The 27706-nt window shown below is 40.1% G+C and overlaps 1 protein-coding gene across 1 annotated transcript in view; it reads right to left on the bottom strand.

Annotated features, from left to right (window-relative positions):
* LOC124555064 overlaps positions 1-27706 on the bottom strand; it is a 704233-nt gene that overhangs the window by 548558 nt on the left and 127969 nt on the right. The window contains exons 14-15 of the mRNA XM_047128850.1: positions 20316-20501; positions 13663-13791 (exon numbers count right to left, since the gene is read on the bottom strand). Of these exons, the coding sequence (XP_046984806.1) occupies positions 13663-13791; positions 20316-20501 (315 nt within the window). The remainder of the gene's footprint in view (positions 1-13662; positions 13792-20315; positions 20502-27706) is intronic.

Below are 27706 nucleotides of genomic sequence, written 5' to 3'. Positions count from 1 at the left end.
CACCATCTGTGATGCAGAGAGTCTGCCCTGAGAGCTGGAACACCTCAAAACTGTATTCAGGAAAAATGGGTACTCGGAATGGCAGATCAGATATGCTCTCTGCCCCACCTCTACAGTACAACGTGTGGAGATGGAAGAAGTCATGGAGAAAGAGATAGCCACTGACTATATACTGTATACTGGCACACTATCAGGACAAATATTGAGGAAACACCGAGTAGGAACTTTTTTTTTCCCCACCAAATAAAACATGAGCACTAGTGGGAAGTGTCAAAGACGATCTCAGTTTGTGGAAGGCCGGCATATACCAAATTCCATATCAATGTGGGAAGACTTATATTGGACAGACAGTGTGCACCGTCAAAGATTGTTGCCGACATCAGAGGCACACTCAACTTGGGCACCCCAACAAGACGGCAGTCACAGAGCACTGTTTGTCCAAAAATCACGAAATGGACTACCAACATACCAGGGTCTTGGCACAGACATCTAAATAATGTGACAGTGTCGTTAGAGAGGCTATCGAAATTCGTACCAGGGATGGACTTGTGGCGATGTCATTTATCCACTGCACCAAAAACAGCGGGTGAAAGCTGCAGCTGATAGATATTTATCTTTGCCATAGTCGGCTTGGTTACGAGTTGTTTATTCTTGTTAGTTTTTGATGTGTGCTTGGAAAATAAAATGTTTTCTCATCTCATGAAAAAGCTGTTACTTCATAAAATATAAAGGCTTCCATAGACTCATCAACCAAGATTGCAGCTACAACCTCAGCCGAGCATGGGAATCAGCACTGAGTCTAATTAAAAAGATGCTCAGCAAAGGAAACAAACAGGCAACTAGGGTGGATGAGGCAATTACCCCGACGTCACTACAGACGCCGACGCCAGCATCTCGGTGACCACTGATGTGTGGGCACAGACCACAGGGAGTACCGCTCATGAGGGGAGGGGATTTAAGACAGCCGCTCACCCTCAGGAGCTCAGTTTGTCAGCGCACCTGATGATAGCAACATGTCTTATCGCCAAAATATTGTGCCCGTTGGATACTATGGACCGGCAGTACACCTGTGGACTGGTCGAGCAAAAAAAAAAAAAGTACTGATTTAGTGTTGTGGGGACCTCACCATCAATAAAGTAAAATATTTTACAACAAGACTCTGTGATGACAAGTGTGGTCTCTTCCAGAGAGACTATGTTTCACTTGCTAAGTTTGTTGTGAACAATTGTCTGTGCATACATATTTATTTTATATAAATGTTTACAAATACAGTGTGTAGTAAGTGCATTTACTGGCATTCTGCTTCTTCCTGTGAACATTCCCAGCTGGAATTCCCACAATGGTAACACACCGGATATGGATGCTGTGACTCATCAAACTACAGTCATAGATACAGCTGGCAATGATCTCACACAATAGCGAAATGATGGAAAGCAAATTAGTCCTGGCTGACAGATTTTTTGCTAACCTACAGCAATGACAATAGATGGATGTCACGGACTACAATGACTGCCATCAGTACATTCCTGGTGTAACACATTTCCTGCAGCCATGACCAACAGACATGATCTGAACGATTACATACACTCACAGGTGATGTCACTAGGCCTAACATTCCTGACATAGCCAAGCTGACACAACTGGCTGTGTTGGGTTCATGCTCAAATTGGTGACATGGCATTCAACAGCTCCACACTGTGCAAAATATATGAATACAATGAACTTGCTTAAGCTACTAACAGCTCAAACAAGTGGACCAAACTAGTTTTGCTCCACTTCTGACTGACTGTAGTAGACTCTACATGTAATGCAACTCAACAAATCAATACTACCTCACTGACACTGGTTTGGAAGTATGCAAAAAACTACCAACAGAGCTTACAACATTTGCCATTCAACTATGGGCTGCAAATGATATCATATCAAACTTTTCAAAACTGTCACATGCACGTGGACCGCAGTCTATTTGAGAAATTGCCATGGCATTTTCTGGTTGCACATGTTCAAGAATGAATCTTGGATGCAGATTTTCTCTGTTACATTTCTCTCTTCCCAGATCTAATATGAGATAACCTCAGATAGACCAGCAGTGAAGAGTCAGTTCCCGATATCACAGGAAATCCAACACCAGTTCCACAGGCAGTTCCTGAAGGGACTGTGCATGAACACCACACTCAGTCTCTACACATGACACCTGTCTGTAAATGCTTCATGACTGTCAAGTTTTAGAATTGGAAATACAAAAGGTGACAATGAGTTATGAAAAAGTGAAAAAGGAGATCAAGCTACACAATGTGAATCTTGAAGCACATACCACAATACTTTCATTATGTAGTGAAATAGATTCCACACATTCTTACATGTGGCACATAAAGCAGGAATGTCATCATCATCTCCAAATAATACCCACTGCGAACCAGACAGCACCTTCTGTGATGCCAGCAGGTGACACATACAAGGGTGAGTCAAATGAAAACCTTAAATTTGTAATAACAAATAAAAATTTTCCACAGTTATCCTCAAATTTGGTAAGCATGCTACAAACAGCATGCAGAATCACCTGTAGATGGCTGCATAGTGCAGATGCACAGATGCTGTCGCAGTATCAGTATAAAGATGGCCGTCCCACTTGCGACTTGCACCAGGGAAGAACAGTGTTCTGTTATTTGGTTTTTGCATAGTGCAGGTGTGAAACCTATTGAAATTCCTTGATGAACTAAGGTTAAGTATGGTGATACATGTTTGTCATAGCAGCAAGTCTACGAATGGAGTAGGAAGTTCGCAAATAGTGTGACTTCGGTGGAAGATGCTCCTCATCCAGGTCAGGCACAACGAGTAGTGACTCCACAGAACATTACAGCAGTTGAAGCCATAGTGAAGGAAAACCACTGAATGACATTGCAGCATGTTTACAGATTAGTCATGGGTCAGCACACCACATTGTGCATGATGTGCTCCAGTTTCACAAAGTGTCTGCAAGATGGGTGCCACAGTAGCTGATTCCTGAAATGAGAGAATGACGTGTTGATACTTGTGAAGAACTTCTTCAGCGCTTTGAATGAGAAGGTGATGGCTTCCTTGCAAGAATCTTTACTGGGGACAAAACCTGGGTTCACTGCCAACAACCGGAAATGAAGAGAGCAAGCAAGGAATGGCGCCATTCCTCATCACCAAAACCAAAGAAGTTTCGAACAGGACCATCAGCAGGGAAGGGTATGCTGACTCTCTTTTGGGACGAAAAAGGCGTCATTTTGGAGCATTACATGCCTTGAGGGACCACTGTCACCAGTGCATCATACACAGATCTCCTAAAAAATCATCTGCAGCCTGCAATCAAATCAAAGTGACTTGGATTGCTGTCAGCAGGAGTGTCTTCCTCATCCACCATACTCACCAGACCTTGCCTCAAGTGATTTCCATATGTTTGGACCACTTAAAGATGCGATGGGAGGAAAGAAGTTCCGTTCTGATGAAGAGGTACGCCACGCGGTGCATGAGTGGTTATGTGGACTACCAAAAGAATTTTTTTCCACAGGAATATAAGCACTTTGTAAGTGTTGGAGGCCTTGCATTGAGCGTGGGGGAGATTATGTTGAAAAGTGATACAGCTTTGTACCACTACTACACAATAAATAATATTTCAAAAAATATTTAAGGTTTTTATTTGACTCACCCTCGTATGTACAGCTGGGAGTCGGGACATATCACACTCCGCAACTCATCCCAAATACAGGCCAGTACAGTGAACTTTTCTAACAGTGTGCATGCATCTCCCATGCACCAACCTTGCTGACCCTCCATTTCCCTTCCTTGTTCACCAATGAATGGTGTGCCATTTAAACAGAGGAGACCAGACGTACTACAAGCAGCTAAAACTGCTATTGATGACTTACTGCAAGGTGAAATAGCCAGGCAGTCAGATGCCCTGTGGGCTTCACCCATACATTTAATTCCCAGGAAAGATGAAATGTACAAATTATCTGATGAATACTGGGCCCTCAATGCTCACACAGTACCTAACAGTGACTCAATACCGAACATCCAAAACTTTACTCACACTGTAGCAGGAGCTGCTGTGTTTAGTGTTCTAGACTGTAAAAAAGCTCGCCTGCAAATTCCCAAGGCTACTGTGGACATATCCAAAAATAAGATATCACCACCATTTGGACTCTACAAATTTTTGTTCATGCCTTATGGTTTGACAAATTCAGTCCAAAGTTGGCAACACTTCACTAATAACATACTCTTCAAATTTCCATTCTGTCACACAAACCTGGATGATATTTTGATTTTTTTGGCATAACTGAAAGATCTTGAGGAGCCTTATGCACTCATTGTTGTGATCCTTCAACATTAAGGTGTAATGATAAATGACAACAAGAACCAATTTCGACAAACTGAAGTGACACTCCTGAGACACTATGTTACTCTAAATCGGGTTCAACCCAATGCCTAACACACAGAACTTATTTGTTACCTTCCGTGGCTCAGGACTTATCATGAGTTACAGGAATATATTAGCATAATTAATTTCTACAGACATCACTTGTGACCTATGCTGGCACCATTGACAGATGCATTGGCTGTTAATAACACATGCAGCAAGCAGGCTCTCACTTGAACCCCTCAAATGGAACAACAATTTAACTGAATTAAATACAACTTATTCTATGTTATAATGGTAGTCTATCTAATTAAGACAACTCTCACATCAATTACTTCTGATGCGAGGGATACTGCAATCTAAGCTGTGCTTCAGCAGAAAGTTGCAGGTGAGCTACAACCATTATGCTTCTAGATACAGTTTTCTAGCATATGCTAACGACTTACATTCAGACTTGTTTTGCCACCTTGATTATGTTGCACAACTAACATTCAGCATCTCAAGGGTGGGGACAATGTTACTGCTGATTACCTATCTCAAGCAAATGTATTCTCAGCTGACATCAACTATGATGAACTGACCAAGGTCCAACAACAGTATATGCAAATCTTCAATCTTCTGCAAGATACTATAACTGAATTGAAGCTTGAGCAGCACACTATCCCTGGTTCCTCCGTGTAGATCTGGTGTGATGTGTCACAACACTATCATCTTTCACTGGTCCCACTCCCTTGGAGGAAGCCATTTTCAATAGCTTGTACAGACTGTCACACCTGAGGGTACATCCCACTACTAAACTTGTTAGGACCATTTTTTACTGCCCAGATGTGAAGTGGGACTGCAAACTGTGGACCAAAACCTGCTTGGTTTGTCAGCATTGCAAGACTGATTGACAAACATATTTGAAATGCAGATGGCATGAAATACACAACGTCTGGTTGCAGCATGTCCACTTCAACCTGGTCAGCCCCCTACTGGAGTCAGAAGGTTTCCAGTATATGCTTTCCATGAGTGATCGCATCATCTGTTGGGTGAGGCAAAATTCACACCAGACATAATGGTGGAAACATGGCAAGGACATTTTCACAACTGCAGATATTGCGTTTTGGCTGCCTAACATTCATCACTACAAACCAAGGCCATCTATTTGGCCCTATGTTGTTCTCCAAACTACACTATGTGATCAAAAGTATCCCAACACCCCCAAAAACTTACATTTTTCATATTAGGTGTATTGTGTTGTCACCAACTGCCAGGTACTCTGTATCATCGACCTCAATATCATTAGACATCATGAGAGGGCAGAATGGTGTGCTCCGTGGAACACACGGACCTTGAACGTGGTCAGGTGATTTGGCGTCACTTGTTCATATGTCTATATGTGAGATTTACGCACTCCAAAAGACATCCCTAGATCCACAGTTTCTGATGTGACAGTGAAGTGGAAACATGAAGGGACACATACAGCTCAAAAGCGTACAGGCCGACCTTGTCTGTTGACTGACAGAGACCGCCGACAGTTGAAGAGGGTTGTAATGTGTAATAGGCAGACATCTATCCAGCCCATCACACAGAAATTCAAAACTGCACCAGGATCCACTACAAGTACTATGACAGGTAGGCAAGAGGTGAGAAAACTTGGATTTCATGGTCGAGCGGCTGCTCATAAGTCACACATCACGCTGGTAAATGGCAAATGACACCTCGCTTGGTGGAAGGAGCGTAAGCATTGGATGACTGAGCAGTGGAAAAACATTATGTGGAGTGATGAATCATGGTACACAATGTGACGATCCAATGGCAGGATGTGCATATGGGAAATGCCCAGTGAACGTCATCTGCCAGCGTGTGTAGTGCCAACAGTAAAATTCGGAGGCGGTGGTGTTATGGTGTGGTCAGGTTTTTCATGGAGGGGGCTTGCACCCATTGTTGTTTTGCATGGCACTATCGCAGCATAGGCCTACAATGATGTTTTAAGCACCTTCTTGCTTCCTACTGTTGAAGAGCAATTTGGGGATGGTGGTTGAACTTGCAACGCGATCGAGCACCTGTTCATAATGCAAGGCCTGTGGTGGAGTGCTTACACGACTTTAACATCCCTGTAATGGACTGACCTGCACAGAGTCCTGACCTGGATCCTATAGAACACCTTTGGCATGTTTTGGATCACTGTCTTACTGCCAGGCCTCACTGACTGACATCGATATCTCACCTCAGTGCAGCAGTCCATGAAGAATGGGCTGCCATTCCCCAAGAAATCTCCCAGCACCTGATTGAATGCATGTCTGCAAGAGTAGAAACTGTCATCAAGGCTAAGGGTGGGCCAACACCATATCGAATTCCAGAATTACCGATGGCGGACACTATGAACTTGTAAGTTATTTTCAGCCAGGTGTCCAGATACTTTTGATCACATAGTGTATTTATCCTTTACGGTGCACAGTGGTACCACACTACAGGCTACCATCCACAGAGCAATTGTTTGGTGGACTGCTTGTATTGAACACACAAAGAGGCCCTTATGTGTCACGGAGGTCAGCAGACAGTCCTTACCATTGGTTCATTTAGGTTTGCATTTCGTGTTCAAAGAAGACCTCCATGCCTCTCTACTAGCACAGATTTATTCATGGAACTGCTCAGTTTACCAGCAGATTTCATCTTCCTAGCGCAACCATCAATGACTAAGGAGCTACCAGCTCTAATACAGACAGTGAAACAACACACTCCATAACTAAGAATACTGCCGACCCATGGCTTAACAAGAATTTTTGTGCACGAGGCTTTCGCAGACTGTGGGTATGTCATGTTACAGGATGATCAGACAAGCACTGCAGCCACCATATTCTGACCCACTTCAGATACTGCATAGGGAAGACAATTCTTTTCATAATTTACTACATACGAAGCCAGTCACCATTTCAGTGCATTGTCTCAAACTCACCTGGGTTTTACATTACACAAGCAGATAGCTGATGCAGTGACTGCTTCAACTGATGACAGCACTCACCTTACTCTAGAGCATGACAGAACATCAAACAGAAAGAATACTAAAAATGCATTCAAGGTGAGCCTTGATGAGCAACCATGTCAACCAAATGACGTAAATATGAAACTGGTAGATGAATTCGTTGTGGTTAAAGGACAGCATGAGGAATGACTGGTTGAGAATGTTTTTATTTCTAGGCAGTTCACATGCTATTTCAAACTACTTGATGGCATTTAACCTGCAGTGATAAGATCACAGCTATCAGCTTACAGTTTTGTAACAACCATGGCCACTAGGAAACGACTACCACCAGTAAGCATGTAAGAATGATGGGTAGCACTGCATCTTCTCTACTATCACCCCCACAGCCATGTGCTCCATCAACGCAACTTGATAATTTCAACACCAACCAGCAATCCTGCTATGGTAACCCCCCCCCCCCCCCCCCTCATCCCTCCAACCTTCATTATTATCACCTGTACTAATAAGGGGAGAGGGACACCAGCACAAAGTCTTCCCTTCTCACCAAGAAGTGGTCCAACCATGTCCTGCACTGCAGCCACCTGTGGCATGGCTGGACATACAGAACTGCATGAAGATAATGTCAGCAACTGCAGCCTTCAGTGACTTCTTTCTGCCAGTGCGCTGCTCTTTCGGCAGAGGGTCGAGGGGGAAGGGAAGAGGGGGGAGTAGGGAGGTGGGAGAGGTTCTGTGGGGACTTCACCATTGATTATGTAAAATATTAGGAAACAAGACTGTTTCTGTAGCAAATTTAGCCTCTCATAGGGTACATATCTTTGACTCATTCAGTTCATTATGATCAATTGTGTCATGCAGAAGCGTTTTTTGTATATCCGTGTTTGGTAATAATGAGTGTTTTAATAGTATGTAATGGCATTCTGCTTCTTTGAGTGAGCATTCCCAGATGGAATTCCCAGAGGGTTATTAGATCACAGTACTTGGGTCATCAAAATTACTTCAATGCCATTGAAAGAAAAAAAGCTCACTTAATAAATATAAATGAATTTTTTTACAGTAGACTGTGTAATCTTTGTAAATATCTCAAATAATGAGTCCTCAGCATAAGTGTTGTCCCAAACAAATATCAATGATGGGCATAACTCCTTTTCTTCAATCTTCATGAAATAGTTTGAGATTTGCTTACCAAAGAAGCTGTCAAGAATTAGATACCATGGCAGCACAAAGCCAAGTTCTTGGATCACATTTGGCATTATATATTCTGTCAGGACTCTAAACCGAACTTATTTTGAAAATGAAAACATCAACAAATCCACAGCTTATAGAATATATAAAGAATTACAAGAAGGTAGATCAAAATTTAATTGCTCCTGAAAAATTTCTGACCAATGACAGCTTAATAGGGCAGTCTGATAACAGGTAGAAAACTGTATGGGGAATTGTGAAGACTGAAACAGAGAAGAGAAATGAAGACCAGGACATCATTCTCAAAAATGAAGAAAATGTTGATATTAGAAAAGACAATTGGCCAGTATAATTAAGCTCAAAATTCACAAATAAAGGAAAACCAGAATATTCAAAATTTGTTTGCAGCATGCAGAATGAGTATAGATCCAACAAATTAACATGAAGTGTTAAAAGTGAAGAGAGCTGGAAATCTAAAATACCAGCAGGAGTTGATGAGGTGCTGGTGTCTATCTCTATCGAGACAGCTCCTAAGATTGCAATGCCCATGGCATGCATTGTCACCTTGTCGTTTCATTAAGGAGAATGTTTTGAAAGATTGAAAATTTCATAAGTGGAGCCATTATTTTAAGATGGCAACAATTACATGTTAAAAAGCTGTCAGTCAGTATCAGTCCTTCTGGCATTCTCAAAAATAAGAAAAATATATGACACACAAAACCAAAATATATCTAAATGGTCATAAGTTGCTGAAAAAAAAATCAGTGCGGCTTTCAGCCAGGTACAAACACACACAAACCTAACAAATAATCAGATAGAAACCATAGCAATATAGATATCTCCAAAACATTTGATACTGTCAGTCATGACATTCCATTAGAAGAATTGGAAGTGCTAGGTATTTAAGGGACAGGCTATTAGTGGTTCATACCATACCTACAAAACTGAACACAGATTGTGGGACTGATGTCAGCTTACTCTAATGACAAATTCAGTTTAATATCAGATGCAGCAGGAAGGGGAAATACGGGTACCACAAGGCAGCATTGTATATCCCCTATTATTTCTTATTCATATAAATGACATACACTCCTCAGATAGTATAGCCAATATCATGTCATTCACACATTTTGCTACTTTGATTATAAGTGCTGATCAAATCCTCAAGTATGTCTACTCTTGGTTCAATGCAAAGAGCTTGACATTAAATCTAGATTTGGGAAAATAAGTAAAAATGTAAATCTAGATATAATATTGGGTGACAAAGCCATACACAGAGTAATCTTTACTACCTTGATGGGTGATTCACATTGATAGAAACTTAAATTTTAATGGTCATGCAATAAAACGTACAGAGAAACTTAATTCAGCCTGCTTTACTTGAAGAATTATCACAAACTTTTGTATCTCAGAAGGTGCCAGGAGGCATACTTTGCCTATTTTGAGTGCCTTGCAACACATGGAATAATATTTATGTGTTTTGCTACCTGACTACTAAACTAAATTTTGTCGTTACAGAAGAGAATTACTTCAATCCAAATAATACCACACCATCCTCCACAGACAACTGCAAACCTCTCTTCAGAAAATAATACCCAAAACATCACAGCATTCCACAAACAGTACAACAGTACAAAGAAAGCTGACGCACATAGGCATTGAACCGCGTCAGTGTTAAACTTTAGAACAGAGCAATAGTCCTCATTAGAAAGTTGTGAATGAAAATAAATTTAAAGCAGACTTTAAAAAGTTTCTACTCAAACAACATTTTTGCTCAAATATTTGAACAAAGCAAGAACAAGAAATTATTGTTCAAATTTTTACAGCCAAAGAAAAATTAAGAAATGGACAAATGTGGTATCAAATTGACCACTGTGAGGTCCACTTTTGCAACAGACTGGTTTACGTGCTTGAAGATAATCAGGGTAATCAAGGAAAACTTAATTATTGATTTCAGGGAAAACTGAAATTTTTCATGAGAAGTTTCCACTAGCTATGTAAACAAATTGTCAAAAACATAATCTCTTCAAGTAGGTTTTGCACATAAAAAGTAAGATTGGTGTGATATTTAACTGTTAATAAAAAATTTTAAATAAAAAAATGGAAAAAAGTTAAATTTTTGTCCAATACCTTGTCTAAAAGTAATAAATGAAACAGATTAGAGTAACATTTGTAGGACCTCTGAACGATGCTTGAATTCGTATAATGCAAATTAGATGGTGATTGTAAATTTAAAGTTGAAAGTTTAAACTAAAATCTTAGAATTTTAAAGAGCTCTTGAGGATATTTGGTGAACTGTGCAGTCTTATTTGCTGTGGTTTAAAGCATCATTTGGAGATGCGTCAAATGTTTCTCTAATTTCTTTCAGTTCTTACATTTAGACTAATCATTTCACAAAACATTTGACCTTTTTTTCAATTTTTCTATTAACTGGAAAGCAACATTTTTCTGATAGTGTTTATATTACGCTTAAACAAAAATGTCCCTTAACATTTTAATTACACGTTCATATCTAAAAGACAGCTGTTGTCTGATGTAAAACCTTTACTGTACTGAATCACTGTTGTATATAAAAGGCTTTGTTGGTAAGGACAGTCATAAGTAAAAGCCTATGAGGAACATGCTATGAACTTACAATAAGAAAAGTATGTGGGTATACAAATTTGTATTACTTTATAAATTATATCACTTTGTATCATCTTTTGTGTATTATTTTATGTATGTGTTTGTGTTTACCACTTCCTTGTAATGATTTCACGTAACATTTATATACACATTTGGACAACATTCATACAATATTTACTGTCTATGGATGGATAAAAGTTAAATGTAAAATAAAATAATTAATCTTTTCATCATGTTACTAATGTCTGATATTAAAAATTTGTCAAGTTGTACTATTATTATTTCAAAGAAAAGCCAGTAAATACAAGGGTAATCCCAAAAGTAAGGCTCCTATTTTTATATAAGTACATAGACCCATTTATTTCTACAATGGTTTACGTCAGTTTACAGCTTGAACATTTAGCAATTTTTTGACAAAATCACCATTTCTGTCGATGCATTTTTGTAGACGCTGTGGCAGTTTTTGCATGCCCATGTCATACCAGCTCACCACCATGCTTTTCAGAAAGTTATGAACTGGCGCGATTGTTGCTAGGTCTCAGGTGTAAAGTGGTATGCCCAGGTTTCGTCAACCCATGACAACTGAGTACAAAAAGTTGTCCTGTTCAGCTGCAAGACTGTGAAGAAATGCACAGGAAGCATCAAATCATTGCTGCATGAGGTCTTCAGTCAGCATGCGTGGCACCCATCTTGCACACATCTTCCAGTAGTTCAATGTTTCCGTTAAAATTCTGTGATTGGTGCTTCTGGAAACCTCAGGAACCAATGTGCAGAGATCATCCAGGGTGATATGCCAATCTTCACACGTGCTTCGTTCAACTTTCAACACTGTCTCCTCAGAAATTGACGGTCTCCCGCTTCTTTGTTGGTCGTGAATTTCAGTCCGACCAGCTGCAAACTCTCTACACCACATACGAACATTTTTGACATTCATGCACAACTCACCAAACACTTCTGTCAATTGGTGATGGATTTCAATCAGTGCAGTGCCCTTTGCATCCAAAAACTGAATAACTGTGCACAATTCGCACTTAGCGGTAACATCCAACGGGAGCTCTGTTCTCAACGGCTACCAAGCGAAGACTGAGAGCCTCAGCGTGGCGTGTGCATGTTTACACACAGCGCATGAAGCACTCTTCATAACAGTGTGATCAACTGCCACGCTAACAGAGTTTTATGTATATATATATATATATATATATATATATATATATATATATATATATATATATATATATATATATATATATGAAACCTTACTTTTGGGATTACCCTCGTGTTTTTTTGTATGATTTCAATCTTACTATTTTTAACACCTCTCATTAAATACAGAGTTCATGTTATTTTTCTATATAAGACAGGATACAACTCATTCAAAATACCAGAACACAGAGGAAAGAAATATTTCGGAGTATGTTTCTTGGTCACAGCCATAATTGTAAATTATCTGTGTTTTCTGAAATGCTCCGGATCAACAACTTCTGCTCTGGGTGTGATAGCTGATTAGTGCGGTGGAAGCATCAAAACATTGGCTTGATTTCCATATTTCTAATTTTCATTTCATCTGAAATAACAACATACTGGAACTCTTGTACACTTAGACACAAAGTACGCCATAGGCAAAGATGTAAAATAAGGATGTATGTGGTATACTTCCTTAAACCTCCTACATACGCAACAGCACATTCTAATAAGAGTTCTAAGTCTGTCACTGTGAATCCATCACAATTTGACAACACTGGCATTCATAAATATGCCACTATAAAAAAAAATTATCTTCATTTGTCATGACTTAAACTGGCCGTGGTACAAAAAATTATGTACCTACAGAACAATTTGTTGGTAAGCAAATAAAAGAATTTAGACATAACAGAAAACATTTTTTATTGAAACCTTATAGAAGAATTTTTGAACGAGAGAGAGAGAGAGAGAGAGAGAGAGAGAGAGAGAGAGAGAGAGAGAGACAGAGAGAGAGAGAGAGAGAGAGAGAGAGAGAGAGAGACAGAGGGAGAGAAGAGAGAGAGAGAGAGACAGACAGAGGGAGAGAAGAGAGAGAGAGAGAGAGAGAGAGAGAGAGAGAGAGAGAGTGAGTGAGTGAGTGAGTGAGTATGTGTGTGTGTGTGTGTGCGTGTGTGTGTGTGTGTGTGTGTGTGTGTGTGTGTGTAAGTGTGTGTGTGTGTGTATGTGTGTGTGTGCGTGCTCATCATAGTGTGGACAATTTACAAGATACATCTGCAAATAAATATCGCAAAAAGAAATTCATTGAGAAAAGAGAGTAGCCTTATCAAATTAATTCGAAAACTCTGCACAACAGTTGCTAATCAACAGTGTGTTCTATGGAGCATGCAGTTAGCAAAGTGCATAGCTAACTACTTTAATTCTTCTTTGAAGTTACTTCAACAGGCATTTATTCCAGATTTAAAACATTTGCTAAAATTCTTCCAATGTATGATCATGCACATATTTTGTTGTTCAGATTTTAAAGTAGGCCAATGATCATTACCTTTCCTGAAAGGATCTGCTGCAGCTTTCTGAATGGGTTCAGAGACTGCAGGAGCTCACTGACTTCATCCTGACCTTCAACGCTCCCATATTTGAGTTCATTTCCAAAAATCTTGAGCCCTAGAGAGGCCTATGACAAAAATAACATCACATTCTGAGGTAGTCAGCATATTTCTAAATCACAAAGAAGATATTTTCAACTGCTGTACAGCCTATACTGCTGAAATCAGTCTATCTTCTGTAATTTTTAACATACTAATTTCAGAGAGCAAGTACCTGTTTTTGAATGTTATATCTTGGAACTAGGCAACTGATTGCTTCAGAATTATGGTTTTTATTGTTTCAACTATATGAACATCTATTTCACTGTAATTATATAACAAAAATATTCTTAACCACTAGTGTTATATCACTTACTCCTTGCTCATCATTTTAAAAATTAAAATTAAAAATAAAATACATTTAAAAATTAAAAAATAAAATATAGCTAACTGTAGCAACCAATATCAAATTATTGCTTTATCTGAAACTTCTTTTAATGTATTTATCTACCAGCTGTCATTAGCACATCATATCAAATTGCTAACTAACAAAATTCAGAAATTATCAGGTGAAAGTTCAGTGTTCAAATAAGTCATACCATTTCAGTCATTCCAGAGAATGCATACAGAGAAGTGAACACTAAAGTCTATGTCAAAACAGAAATGACAGTTCAGGTACTTCATGTTAAATGAAGAGACTGCTAGTGGAAGGTGATATAGATGTATTTGTATAATGTACTTCACTGGTAATATGTGTATTTGCTTACTTATGCAGTTGAAGAATCACGATAGCTCCCTACTTAGGAATCATATACAACCACTCGCTCACCGATAGATCTGTACATACAGATTGGAAAATTGCGCAGGTCGCACCAGTGTTTAAGAAGGGTAGTAGGAGTAATCCATTGAACTACAGACCTATATCATTGTCATCGGTTTGCAGTAGGGTTTTGGAGCATATACTGTATTCAAACATTATGAATCACCTCAAAGTGAACGATCTATTGATACGTAATCAGCATGGTTTCAGAAAACATCGTTCTTGTGCAACGCAGCTAGCTCTTTATTTGCATGAAGTAATGGCCACTATCGACAGGGGATCTCAAGTTGATTCCATATTTCTAGATTTTTGGAAAGCTTTTGACACCGTTCCTCACAAGCAACTTTTAATCAAGCTACGGGCATATGGGATATCATCTCAGTTGTGCGACTGGGTTCGTGATTTCCTGTCAGGAAGGTCGCAGTTCGTAGTAACAGATGGCAAATCATCGAGTAAAACTGAAGTGATGTCAGGTGTTCCCCAGGGAAGAGTCCTGGGACCTCTGCTGTTCCTGATCTACACTCCTGGAAATTGAAATAAGAACACTGTGAATTCATTGTCCCAGGAAGGGGAAACTTTATTGACACATTCCTGGGGTCAGATAAATCACATGATCACACTGACAGAACCACAGGCACATAGACACAGGCAACAGAGCATGCACAATGTCGGCACTAGTACAGTGTATATCCACCTTTCGCAGCAATGCAGGCTGCTATTCTCCCATGGAGACGATCGTAGAGATGCTGGATGTAGTCCTGTGGAACGGCTTGCCATGCCATTTCCACCTGGCGCCTCAGTTGGACCAGCGTTCGTGCTGGACGTGCAGACCGCATGAGACGACGTTTCATCCAGTCCCAAACATGCTCAATGGGGGACAGATCCGGAGATCTTGCTGGCCAGGGTAGTTGACTTACACCTTCTAGAGCACGTTGGGTGGCACGGGATACATGCGGATGTGCATTGTCCTGTTGGAACAGCAAGTTCCCTTGCCGGTCTAGGAATGGTAGAACGATGGGTTCGATGACGGTTTGGATGTACCGTGCACTATTCAGTGTCCCCTCGACGATCACCAGTGGTGTACGGCCAGTGTAGGAGATCGCTCCCCACACCATGATGCCGGGTGTTGGCCCTGTGTGCCTCGGTCGTATGCAGTCCTGATTGTGGCGCTCACCTGCACGGCGCCAAATACGCATACGACCATCATTGGAACCAAGGCAGAAGCGACTCTCATCGCTGAAGACGACACGTCTCCATTCGTCCCTCCATTCACGCCTGTCGCGACACCATTGGAGGCGGACTGCACGATGTTGGGGCGTGAGCGGAAAACGGCCTAACGGTGTGCGGGACCGTAGCCCAGCTTCATGGAGACGGTTGCGAATGGTCCTCGCCGATACCCCAGGAGCAACAGTGTCCCTAATTTGCTGGGAAGTGGCGGTGCGGTCCCCTACGGCACTGCGTAGGATCCTACGGTCTTGGCGTGCATCCGTGCGTCGCTGCGGTCCGGTCCCAGGTCGACGGGCACGTGCACCTTCCGCCGACCACTGGCGACAAGATCGATGTACTGTGGAGACCTCACACCCCACGTGTTGAGCAATTCGGCGGTACGTCCACCCGGCCTCCCGCATGCCCACTATACGCCCTCGCTCAAAGTCCGTCAACTGTGCATACGGTTCACTTCCACGCTGTCGCGGCATGCTACCAGTGTTAAAGACTGCGATGGAGCTCCGTATGCCACGGCAAACTGGCTGACACTGACGGCGGCGGTGCACAAATGCTGCGCAGCTAGCGCCATTTGACGGCCAACACCGCGGTTCCTGGTGTGTCCGCTGTGCCGTGCGTGTGATCATTGCTTGTACAGCCCTCTCGCAGTGTCCGGAGCAAGTATGGTGGGTCTGACACACCGGTGTCAATGTGTTCTATTTTCCATTTCCAGGAGTGTATATAAATGACCTGGGTGACAATCTGAGCAGTTCTCTTAGGTTGCTCGCAGATGATGCTGTAATTTACCATCTAGTAAGGTCATCCGAAGACCAGTATCAGTTGCAAAGCGATTTAGAAAAGATTGCTGTATGATGTGGCAGGTGGAAGTTGATGCTAAATAACGAAAAGTGTGAGGTGATCCACATGAGTTCCAAAAGAAATCCGTTGGGATTCGATTACTCGATAAATAGTACAATTCTCAAGGCTGTCAATTCAACTAAGTACCTGGGTGTTAAAATTATGAACAACTTCAGTTGGAAAGACCACGTAGATAATATTGTGTGGAAGGGCAGCCAAAGGTTGCATTTCATTGGCAGGACACTTAGAAAATGCAACAAGTCCACTAAAGAGACAGCTTACACTACACTCGTTCGTCCTCTGTTAGAATATTGCTGCACGGTGTGGGATCCTTACCAGGTGGGATTGACGGAGGACATCGAAAGGGTGCAAAAAAGGGCAGCTCATTTTGTATTATCACGTAATAGGGGAGAGAGTGTGGCAGATATGATACGCGAGTTGGGATGGAAGTCATTAAAGCAAAGACGTTTTTCGTCGCGGCGAGATCTATTTACGAAATTTCAGTCACCAGCTTTATTTTCCGAGTGCGAAAATATTTTTTTGAACCCAACCTACATAGGTAGGAATGATCATCAAAATAAAATAAGAGAAATCAGAGCTCGAACGGAACGGTTTAGGTGTTCGTTTACCTGCACTCTGTTCGGGAGTGGAATGGTAGAGAGATAGTATGATTGTGGTTCGATGAACCCTCTGCCAAGCACTTAAATGTGAATTGCAGAGTAATCACATAGATGTAGATGTAGACAAATCATGTAAAACTGGGAGAATAATGTAAGAATAATGAATTACTAGAGGTGGGGGGGGGGGGGGGGGGGGCTGGGAAGAACATGACATAGTGTCCAATACATACTGGATAAAAAGATCTAGGGATTACAATTGCTACTTGCTATTAAACATTTGAGTGCCCTGCAAAGTATGAAGTCATTGAGAACACTCACCCAACACTGCTTTGCGAATGTATAGCAGAGCTCTATGAATATACTTTAGATGCAATGGGACAGTCTGTTCCTACATAATGTGATAAATTTTTGAATTTTTGACAGAGGAGCTAGTCAAGCTCCAAGAAGTCTTCTAAACAAATCTTAGACATCCTCTATACCATTTACATTCACAGACCACATCTGCCATTCCACTTGAATCAGACCCTCATCTGTTTTTCTTTGGAGACAAGCACTCCCATGTACTAAAGACCAGTATTACCAATGGCACCAGCACAAGTCAGAACAAAGTACCATATGATCTTATGGATAAACCTTCAAGTGTTTATTTTTGATGAATTGGAGATTCATACATCTCTCAGTTCTGATTTTTGGGCACACAATCAGTCCCAATCACATTATACATTATTTTGCCCATGATTCTGAAATGACATTTGTCCTGCCATATTGCTGATGTAGGTATTTTGTCAATGTCTCATTCATACCAAGGAATGGCCTTGCTAGTTCATGACTGTAAAAAAATGATAACCGGATAACGGATAAACCATGAAGTGAAAACAGCCAGAGAGAACCTTGAGGCTTTTCCAATCTGCAATGCTAAAGAATAGCAATAATAGTAGACTAAATGTAGAATTTAAGAAGTATCATGATTATGACATAGATCTGTTGATAGAAACTCAAAGAAAATACATAGCCGCAATATTAAGTAACTTTGTTAACACTGGGTTGCCTATTTGGGAAGCTATAAATAGCTTTCGACATTGTAATGACAAATAAAACAGTTATCTTACGATCAACTATTATGAGAGTATCATCAAATGCCAATATCAGATCACAGATGTTTTTAATGAGTACTTTTTCTGTTGGAAAATCCATCAAGACCATCTCAACAATCTTCAGTACAGACATAAGGGCATTCCAGTCAAACCTAGCATATACTTGGGCCCAACTAACAGCAAGGAAATAAAATGCTTAGTAAGGTCACAAAAATTACAAAATTAGCAGGCTATGATGGATTGTCTATCAACACATTAAAAATTTGCATAGACAACATTTCTGAAGCCATGGAAACAGCAATAAATGGTAAAACTACATCTGGTAGTTTCCCAGACTATTTAAAGACAGCATAAGTAACCATGATTTACAAGATAAAATCTAAACCTGAAAAATACCAACCCATCTTAATCATACCTGCAGACTGAGAATGTCATCCCTGAGTCCTCATTAAAAACATTTGTGATCTGATATTGGCATTTGATGATAATCTAATAATAGTTGATCGTAAGATCACTGGTTTATTTGTCATTACAATGTCAAGACAATCTAATATTTCAGAACCAGAATGGTTTTATGAAGAACAAGTCTACTTCAGTAGCTACAGCACAACTAACAGACAATTAATAACTGTCATAGAAACAAGGAGTATGTTACTGGAGTGTTCCTTGATCTAGAAAAACTTTTGATTGTGTCAACACCACTATATTACTTGACAAGCTGTGGATCCTGGGTATTAGAGGAACTGGCAGTGAGTTAATAAAATTGTATATGAGCAATAGGACCCCTTCTTTTCTTGATTTATGTTAATGATATACAGTACTGTTCTCCTACCTGTAAAAAAATATTATATGCAGACAATACATCAATTGTGTGCAAACACAAAGCCTACAACTGTCTGGAGGTGCTGTGCGACAGTTTAAATGATAAAATAGCCAAGTATGTCAATGATAGCCATTTAAATGTTAAGTGTTTTAAACACTGCAATAATTGAATTTAACACCAGGGAATAAATAGAATTTCATATGAAATTATCCATCTGAAATGACATTGTAAGAAAGCAAAAATGGACAAAATTCTTGGGAATCGCAAACTAGGACATCCTAAAATTGTACATGCATATAGATTCCTTAGCCCATAAGCTGTCCAAAATGTATTTGCAATAAACATGATTAGCAAATTTTGTAAGGCTGTGTCTGTACTAAAAACTGTTGATAATTCATTACCTCATCAAATTTAAGCTATGTAGTAGAAATACGGGGTGCAACAATACAAACCAACCTAAGCACATTATTAACACTACAGAAAAGCTATCAAAATTACTGTGATGTCAAACATACAGAATCATGTTGGTACCTGTTTCCACAATTAGGTGTGCTTACCATTATAGGCTATATGCTATATATATTAAAAGTAATATTTCTTGTGAAAACAATAAATCCAAGCTTAAACTGCGATCTACAGCAGCATGCTTAAACTGTGACCTACAGCAGCATAATACAAGACAAAAATTGAAATACAATGCAATAGCCACAGAACAACTTCATATGAAAAAAACTGCTCTCCATCATGAGCTGAAGCTAGCCAGTGCCCTAGCAAAAAGTCTCACAACCCTTCCTACCAGTGATTTAAAAGACCAGCTAAAAATAATTTTAACTGAAAATCCGTTATGTTCCCAAGATGAGTTCTTTATCTATATCAACAGTGCTTTATATGTATGTCAAGCTCACAGTTTTAGATGATACACAAGTGATCTAATGATAATACAAACTACTCATAATACTTCTATTTGTATATTAACAAAAGTTAAATGCTATAAAATGTAAAAATTATTGTATCACACAAATATTTAGTTTGTGTGTTCTAACCTGTCATATTCTGAAGAATAATCTGTACAATGTCTTGAAACTGTATTATTTTCAGGAACTGTATTTGGCAATTTGACGTTGAATAAAAATTATTATTAAAAACATTTGATTAATTTAATAGAAGTAAGTACATAAGAGTGAATCAACCTTACTTTGGGGTCATAGAAGTTAGTGTCAATTACATTCGGCAAGCTGTTGACACTCTCCTTCAGATCACCATTTGCACTTCTGTAAAAGCGTTTGTGTATTTCTTGTTTCACTTTCTGTCCATTAAAGGGTCCTTTTGGTCCAAACATTGTTTCCACATAATGCTCAAATCCCTCCATTCTTCCTGACAGCTACAAAATTACAAAACCATGATATTCAAATTAATTTCAGACACATATACATCAGTTTTGAAGCTAACAGTTGTAACATGTGTACAGTACATATATAAATAAACAATGGAAAATCTTGGGTGGAATATCAATAATATGAGATGGATAGAATGCTCTCACCACTTAAAGGAGACATTGAGTGGCAGATAGGAACATTGAGTAAAAGACTGCTAGATATTATTAACTACCAGACTATGTCCTTCATCAGACAGAGACAAAACAAAACACACACACACATTCACATATGCATAACACACACACACATGGCCACTGTCACCTCAGGGTAAAGCTCCAATTTCTTTTCTCAGTGTGTCTGTCTGCCATTCAACACCTCCTCTGTGATTTTCCAAAATATCAGTCACCAAAGAAAACTACAGCTACTACACAGTTGTTATAAAAATTGCACATTGTTGATATCTAAATGAAAGTACCTAAATTATTATAACTGAGTGCTATGCTAGAACTCAACTTTGACTCATTGTGTTTCACAGGAAATTATTTACACTCAATTCTATAACCAATGTTATGATGTGGCTAAATCTATTCTTTGTCATAGTCCTTCTCCCAAACTTGCTATTCCACCAGGATGTTAAGAAGAATCTCAGTAAGGTTTAGAAAATTGAGCTAAGATACTAGAAAATCTAAGGCTCAGGTTAGGTCACAAGACATGCAATGATTGCTCAGTAGAATGGTTTCCTCGGAAGGCAAAGAACTGTTTTTGAGTTTTGGTATGGCACAGAGTTTATTCTGGTGGCAGTTTTCTTTCCTAGGCACACAAGCAAAAATAAGTCAGGAATCCAAGAAAGTACTTGCAAGGTGTTAACGCCCACACTGGCTTTAAATTGACCAGATATTTGACAGTTGCAGTCTTGCAGGTAAAACCATATTGCTCTACCATTTCATGAGATAAATGTATAAATATCCTGAGTGACCTACCATATAGTTTGTTAGGAAGTGGTCTAGTTGGGAGAAATCACCCATTGCATTCAACAGACATAAATGCTCACAAATGTGATAGAATGTGCCCAAGCACTTCTCACAACCTTATATCAAAGTAAATTCCTGTGATTCTCAGTGTACCAGTGAATGGAAGTGTTAATATGCATGACAGCAGTAATCACTTAGAGACTCATGGTAACAATGATACTGACTGTTTGGAACAAATGCACAAAAACAGTGAAGAAAATGGCAGATGGTGAAGACAAGATCAAATGTATTACATCAGTGAGAAATGTGAAATGAAGCAGGTTGGAATTGTGAAGAAGTTGAAAGCTCTAACATGCTTTGAAAACAATGTTTGTTGATAAATGTACACCTACAAAACAGGTATTAAACACACCAATTTTCTGAGCACCAAGACAGATTCAAACCACTTTGCAGATTCTTCATTTTGTAAGTGATGAGACACTGAATGCATTTCAGAGGAATAAAATATTGTTCAAGCTAAGCTCAGTTATACAGCACTTGAACAATAGTTTAAAAATTCATTCAACATGGCAATGAAAATCCACCAACCTCTAAAAATCAGCAAATTTAGAAATAAAGTCCAATGGGACTTGCAAATTATCTACAGGATATTTGCGATAAATTGTTGCTTATATAGTTAGTTCCACAGACATAAAAATGAAATTTCTTTCCATGCAGACCTCAAAAACCAGTCAGATTGTTGTAAAGATTTCTGAGCCTCTTTTTAATGGATGGAGAATTATTATAACTTATATTTACATATGTTTAGAGGAACAGAACTATGAGTATGGCTGTCACATTAAAATCAAATAGGAGGAATGTATCTGATGCCCCAAAATTTGCACAATTCCAAAAAAGTGAATTCATACCAATCACTCACAGGGCATTATGATGCTGAAACGAGGGGACAAGAAATATGTGGCCTTTATTTCAACATTCTATAATGTTATAGTTGCTACAGTAAGCAAATGGTTCAATGAGGTAAGTAAGCCTCAAATTATGAAATAATACAATTCTTTAATGGGGAATGTAGATTCAAAAGATCAGGAGGCACAAACTTGCCTCATGGAAAGACAAAAAAGGTGTAAAGTGGTATCAAAAATGTTTAGTAGGTTGATGAATATTTCTGTTCACAATGATTTTATTGTTTATCAAGCCAGCAACAAGACAAAGGACATACATTTCAGGCTGTCTCTCATATTAGGATTTCTAGAAATCAATGGGAAGATTTTAGCTTCATCTTGATGTGGACAATCTTCAAAAGCTGCTAGGCCTAAACAGTTCACAGAAAGACATTTCACTTAAAAGGTCCCACAAACAGAGAAGAAGAGTAAGCCTACAAAGAGATGTTCAGTATGCTATAAAAAGATAGGGAAATGGAATATAAATCCGATGCAGAGAATACGGCATAGGACTTTGTTTAAAGATAGCTTCAATGTATAATACAGAAAGAATTAATGTGCTAATGTATGTTTTAAACATAATAAAGGCATGTTATTCGCAATTCCTGAACATTTCATTACTTTTCCACAAATAATTCCTGTGTTAGAGCAGTTCAAATAAAATGCTGCATCCCTGTACAAAACGGTCACATAAACTACCACCAGTATGTAATGTACAATGGATAAAAGTCTTACCACCAGTATGTGTTGCACGTGAACGGAATCCAGGTTGAAAGGTTAGAATGTATGTTTATTTGAAAGATTAACATAAATCTTTGGTGAAATGGGAAAGGGATGAAAATAATTAGCTTGGAAGCATGCTGAAATTATGGGTTAAAATGAGAGTTACAGATACTCAAATATAGTGAAGCAAACAATTCAAAAATATTCAGTATGGTTCAATAAAATGCAATGGTTAGTCTGAAATATCAAGGTAACACTCATTAACATTTAATTAAAGGTGGATCGTTCCCATAATTATTTAGTCTGTGGCAGTTAAAGTTACAATAATGTAAAATAAAACAGCTTTGGATTGGCTCTAAAACACATAGTATTAACTGTAAATATTGTACTAATGTAATTATTTGTTCTTCTATGTGTTGTTTAATGTTTCATCTGAGTATAGTTAAAATGAAAATGGCAGTTCCCACAATGGCACAGGTCTATGGCATTCTGTTGCTGTAGCTGGGCTTATTTCACTCAAAAAATTCATATGTCCAGTTACCAGTTTGAGTACTTTTTTGGGGACATTATGTAATAAAAACTGAGGTTGTTGCTATAGTAATTTAATGATCTGTTTATTGTGATGGATCCATCTATCATCATTGGTACTTATATCCATCCATCATCAGTTGTCACTGTCACTCTGTATTGTATTACAGCATAATATAGGTTTAAGATTATTATGCTATAAGCTGTTTTGTGGTTTGTTCCTGTTTTTAGTCATTCTTTCTTGCAATTTTCTAATTTGACATTTCATCATCAGATGTGACAGACTGACAGTTGTCCAAAGATGGTATGTGGTTAGAGTTGCTATGGTTTGTTGATGTTATCATTTTGGGATGTATGTATGAACTTTCTAATCAATGTTGTCTGTGGATAGTTTTTTGTGTCTATGTGTTATGTTTGGTTAAGAATTCAATAAAATTGTCTGTGTAATCCCACAGACAAATAATAACATCAACACACCATACCAACTGTACCCATACAGTATCTTTGGCTAACTGTCACAAGTGTCAGTCTGTCAACTCTGAAAATAAAACACAAAATTATAAAATTACAAGAAAGAACTATTAACAACAGGAGAAAACCACAAAACAGCTTACAGCATGAGTCCTAAACTTACACCACATAGTAATACAATAGAGTGTGACCGCCACCACTGATGATGAATGGACCAAGTATCAAATTTGTTTTTCCAAATATGTGATTAACCAAAATTATAATAAAACAGAAAATGTTATATAGCTTTTTCCAGATGGTCTGAAGATGGTACTCTAGCCAAAATGCATCCATCACAATAAATACATTATTAAACTACTATTGTAGCAATCTGTATTTTGTTACATAATGTCTTTAAGGGATATCTTAAATGCTGCAGGCCCACTGGATCATAATTTGACTACAATTTGAGGGAATTTAAATTCCCATCATGGAGTTTATTAAACATAATACCAGAATGCTCGAACTGGCATGATTTGTTATGAAGTTGTTCAAATAATAAACATTTGTGGTGTTGATCCACGAATTGATAGGCCAGAACATCATATGTGTATTATGTCTTCGAGTTGATCTTTGTTTTATATACTTCCGGGACCTCAGTTCCCACCTAGTCTTCGACCTGTATGTTTGTCATGTAGTAAAAGTATTGATGATTAGAAGAAAGAACTGTGGTCATTATCTTATCACATTGATATCCCCTTCAGTGGTGACCCCGAAGTTTGAATAATCTGTTGAACCGAGTACAAAGTGACTACCGCGCCAGCTTCCACATTCTGCGTGGACCTTTGTTCGCTACACAATGGCCTTCTACAACACGCCACTGCCACCCAGTTTTCACCAGCAACAGCAACTAAATTCAAGCACACCAGCTGTAGTCAGTGCCCAACGTGAATTTCCACTGTCCTATAGCCTCGAGAACCCAGGGACCTCGTCAGGTGCAGTGGTTTCGAACATGACATCAGCGATCTCCTACTCCAGCTTTGTTAGCCCTGAAGTGCTTCAGTTTTTGCTGCACAGCAGTACAAGAAACCACTGCACATTGATACTGAACTTTAATGCAAGTACTGTAAATAGTGGGGAGCATAGTTTTCATAATGTGCCACAACAGGATGCCTTTTTGAATGTGAAAGCTCCACATGTGTATCACTCCATGCCGGTTGCACACTATGTGAATGACATTTGCCAGCCTGTTACTCAGAGTGTTCATCAGTGCAGTAATTTGAGTGCATCAGGTTCCACCAAGCTCATCAGTGACTCTGTGATGGACAATTTCGCTGCAGATGTGGTGGACCAATTGCATAATAACCTGTCAAGCAACCGCCGTGGCCCCTTTGACCTTCCGCCGCAACAACCGGTCCCACTTCCCTCCATGCTGGGCTTCCTGCTAACGGATTTTGCTTCCCCTCCAGCTACTATGAACACAGCCAGCACATCTGCTTCCTCTCTACCACCCTCATGACGCAGAGTTAACTTTGACTTGGCTACTCCTGCGTCCGCAAGTGGCTGCCCGCATTCTTCGACTGCCAGTTCGTCAAATCTACCGAAACTTTTGGCATTCAAACCTGCCCACCTGGAATTCTGGTTCAAACTGGTCAAACAAACTTTCAGTGTCTGTGCACTTGATGACAACACCCATTTCACATGCCTCATGAACCACCTCCACGACCATGTCGACTTAATTTATGACATGGTTAAGTCACCTCCACCAGACGAGAAGTACGCTACAGCTAAACAAACAATACTGTAACGCGTCTCCAAGACAAGAAGAGAAAATGTTCGGCAGCTCGTCTATGAAGAACACCTTGGTGACAGATCTCTGTCCCAGCTGTGGCGATGCCTTCGACTTCTCGTCGGTGAATGCGACATGCCGGACGCCACACTCACCGAGATTCGGACAGAAAAGCTGCCTCTGTCTGTCCAAACGGCCATCTCCGCCTATGAAGATAGACCAAATAGCGAAAGCTTGCACGCCGTGACCAAGCTTAGTCCACTCTACTACACAAATGCCGTGCCCAGCAGTCCGGCAGCTACGCCAGTTTCCAACGACAACCAGGGCCCCAACGTGGACACCCCACTAAACCTAAGTCTGTCAAGCTCACCGCACTACCGGCACCTTCACATCCACACAACAACAGCACATCTGACTCTGCGGAAGATACTGGGCCGCTGCTGTCTGACCACTCTCAGGAGCAGAGGTTTGCCCATAAATACTGTTTCTTCCATGCAAAATTCGGGGAACAATCATGCAATTGTAAACTGCCGTGCTCCTACCCAAACTCCAACCACAGGTAGGCAGTGGCGCCACCTCCTGCAATGTAAACAACAGGCGCCGTCCCACACTCCATTCTGTGTGCAACACTAATGCTCCAAATGGACGAGTCTATGTCTGCGACTTGAACTCTGACACATACTTTCTCATCGGCACGGGCGCAGATGTTTCCCTACTTCCATCTCGTCTTACTACCGAAAAGGTTCAACTACACAAAACTGTCCTATGTGCTATAAACTCATCTAGTTTGTCATGCTTATGTTCTACTTCATATGCAGTGTCCCTCTCGCCTGAGTGCAACCTGAAGTGGTCCTTCCTGGTGGCTGACATCGACGATCCCATTTTGGGCATCGACTTTCTCCAACGGCACAAACTGTGGCCTGACCTTGTCAATAATCAGTGTTCTACCACCCTATGCAGGAACACATCCCGTGTGCTTCATCGAGTGTCAATAGTACTGCTAAACAGGTCCACCTGGCTAGGAAGTGGACCAATAAGTGGCTCACGGAGCGTGTCGAGTCCACACGCCTGCGTTTGGAAAACTTGAGCTACGCTGTCACCTCAATGACTTAAGTAACGAGTTATCTTCAGCACGGCAGCAGCTTGCAGCAGATGATGCCTCGGCAACACACGAGGTTAGTCGGTGCCACTACAGTATTCTCGCACCCGAGTGCATTTGTGACTGTGTGCCACATAAAATGTACAGTGTCCGCACTCCTGGCAGCTCTAACTGTGTTAATTCGAGCACACATTCACCCCCCTCCTCGCTTGGGCAGCTAACTTCGCAAGCGCAGGTTAATGTTTTTGATTTACTGCCACCAGCTGCTCATTCACGCCCGCTACTGCCACCAAGCTCGACAGCAGCGCCTTTGGTTACTAATAAACAGTGTACCAACCTTGTTTCGAATAGCTCACTGGTTTGTCACTCCCAACCACCCAACAGTTGGCACTTATGCAAACTTTCGCCATCCGCACCACAACCCCGCCTAGCAGCCGCCGTGCACACTATACCACAGACAGCCAGCTGGAGTGGCCGAGCGGTTCTAGGCACTACAATCTGGAACCGCATGACCGCTATGGCCACAGGTTCAAATCTTGCCTGGGGCATATATGTGTGTGATGTCCTTAGGTTAGTTAGGTGTAAGTAGTTCTAAGTTCTAGGGGACTGATGACCTCAGAAGTTAAGTCCCATAGTGCTCAGGGCCATTATACCACAGACAGTCACCTCGTGTACCGCGTCGCGCATTTTCGTGGTTACAGATGGCACC

The sequence above is a fragment of the Schistocerca americana genome, chromosome X (assembly GCF_021461395.2).
Source record: "Schistocerca americana isolate TAMUIC-IGC-003095 chromosome X, iqSchAmer2.1, whole genome shotgun sequence".
Taxonomy (NCBI): domain Eukaryota; kingdom Metazoa; phylum Arthropoda; class Insecta; order Orthoptera; family Acrididae; genus Schistocerca; species Schistocerca americana.
Note: the sequence above shows the minus strand (reverse complement) of the source record. Positions and strands in the feature narration are given on the sequence as shown.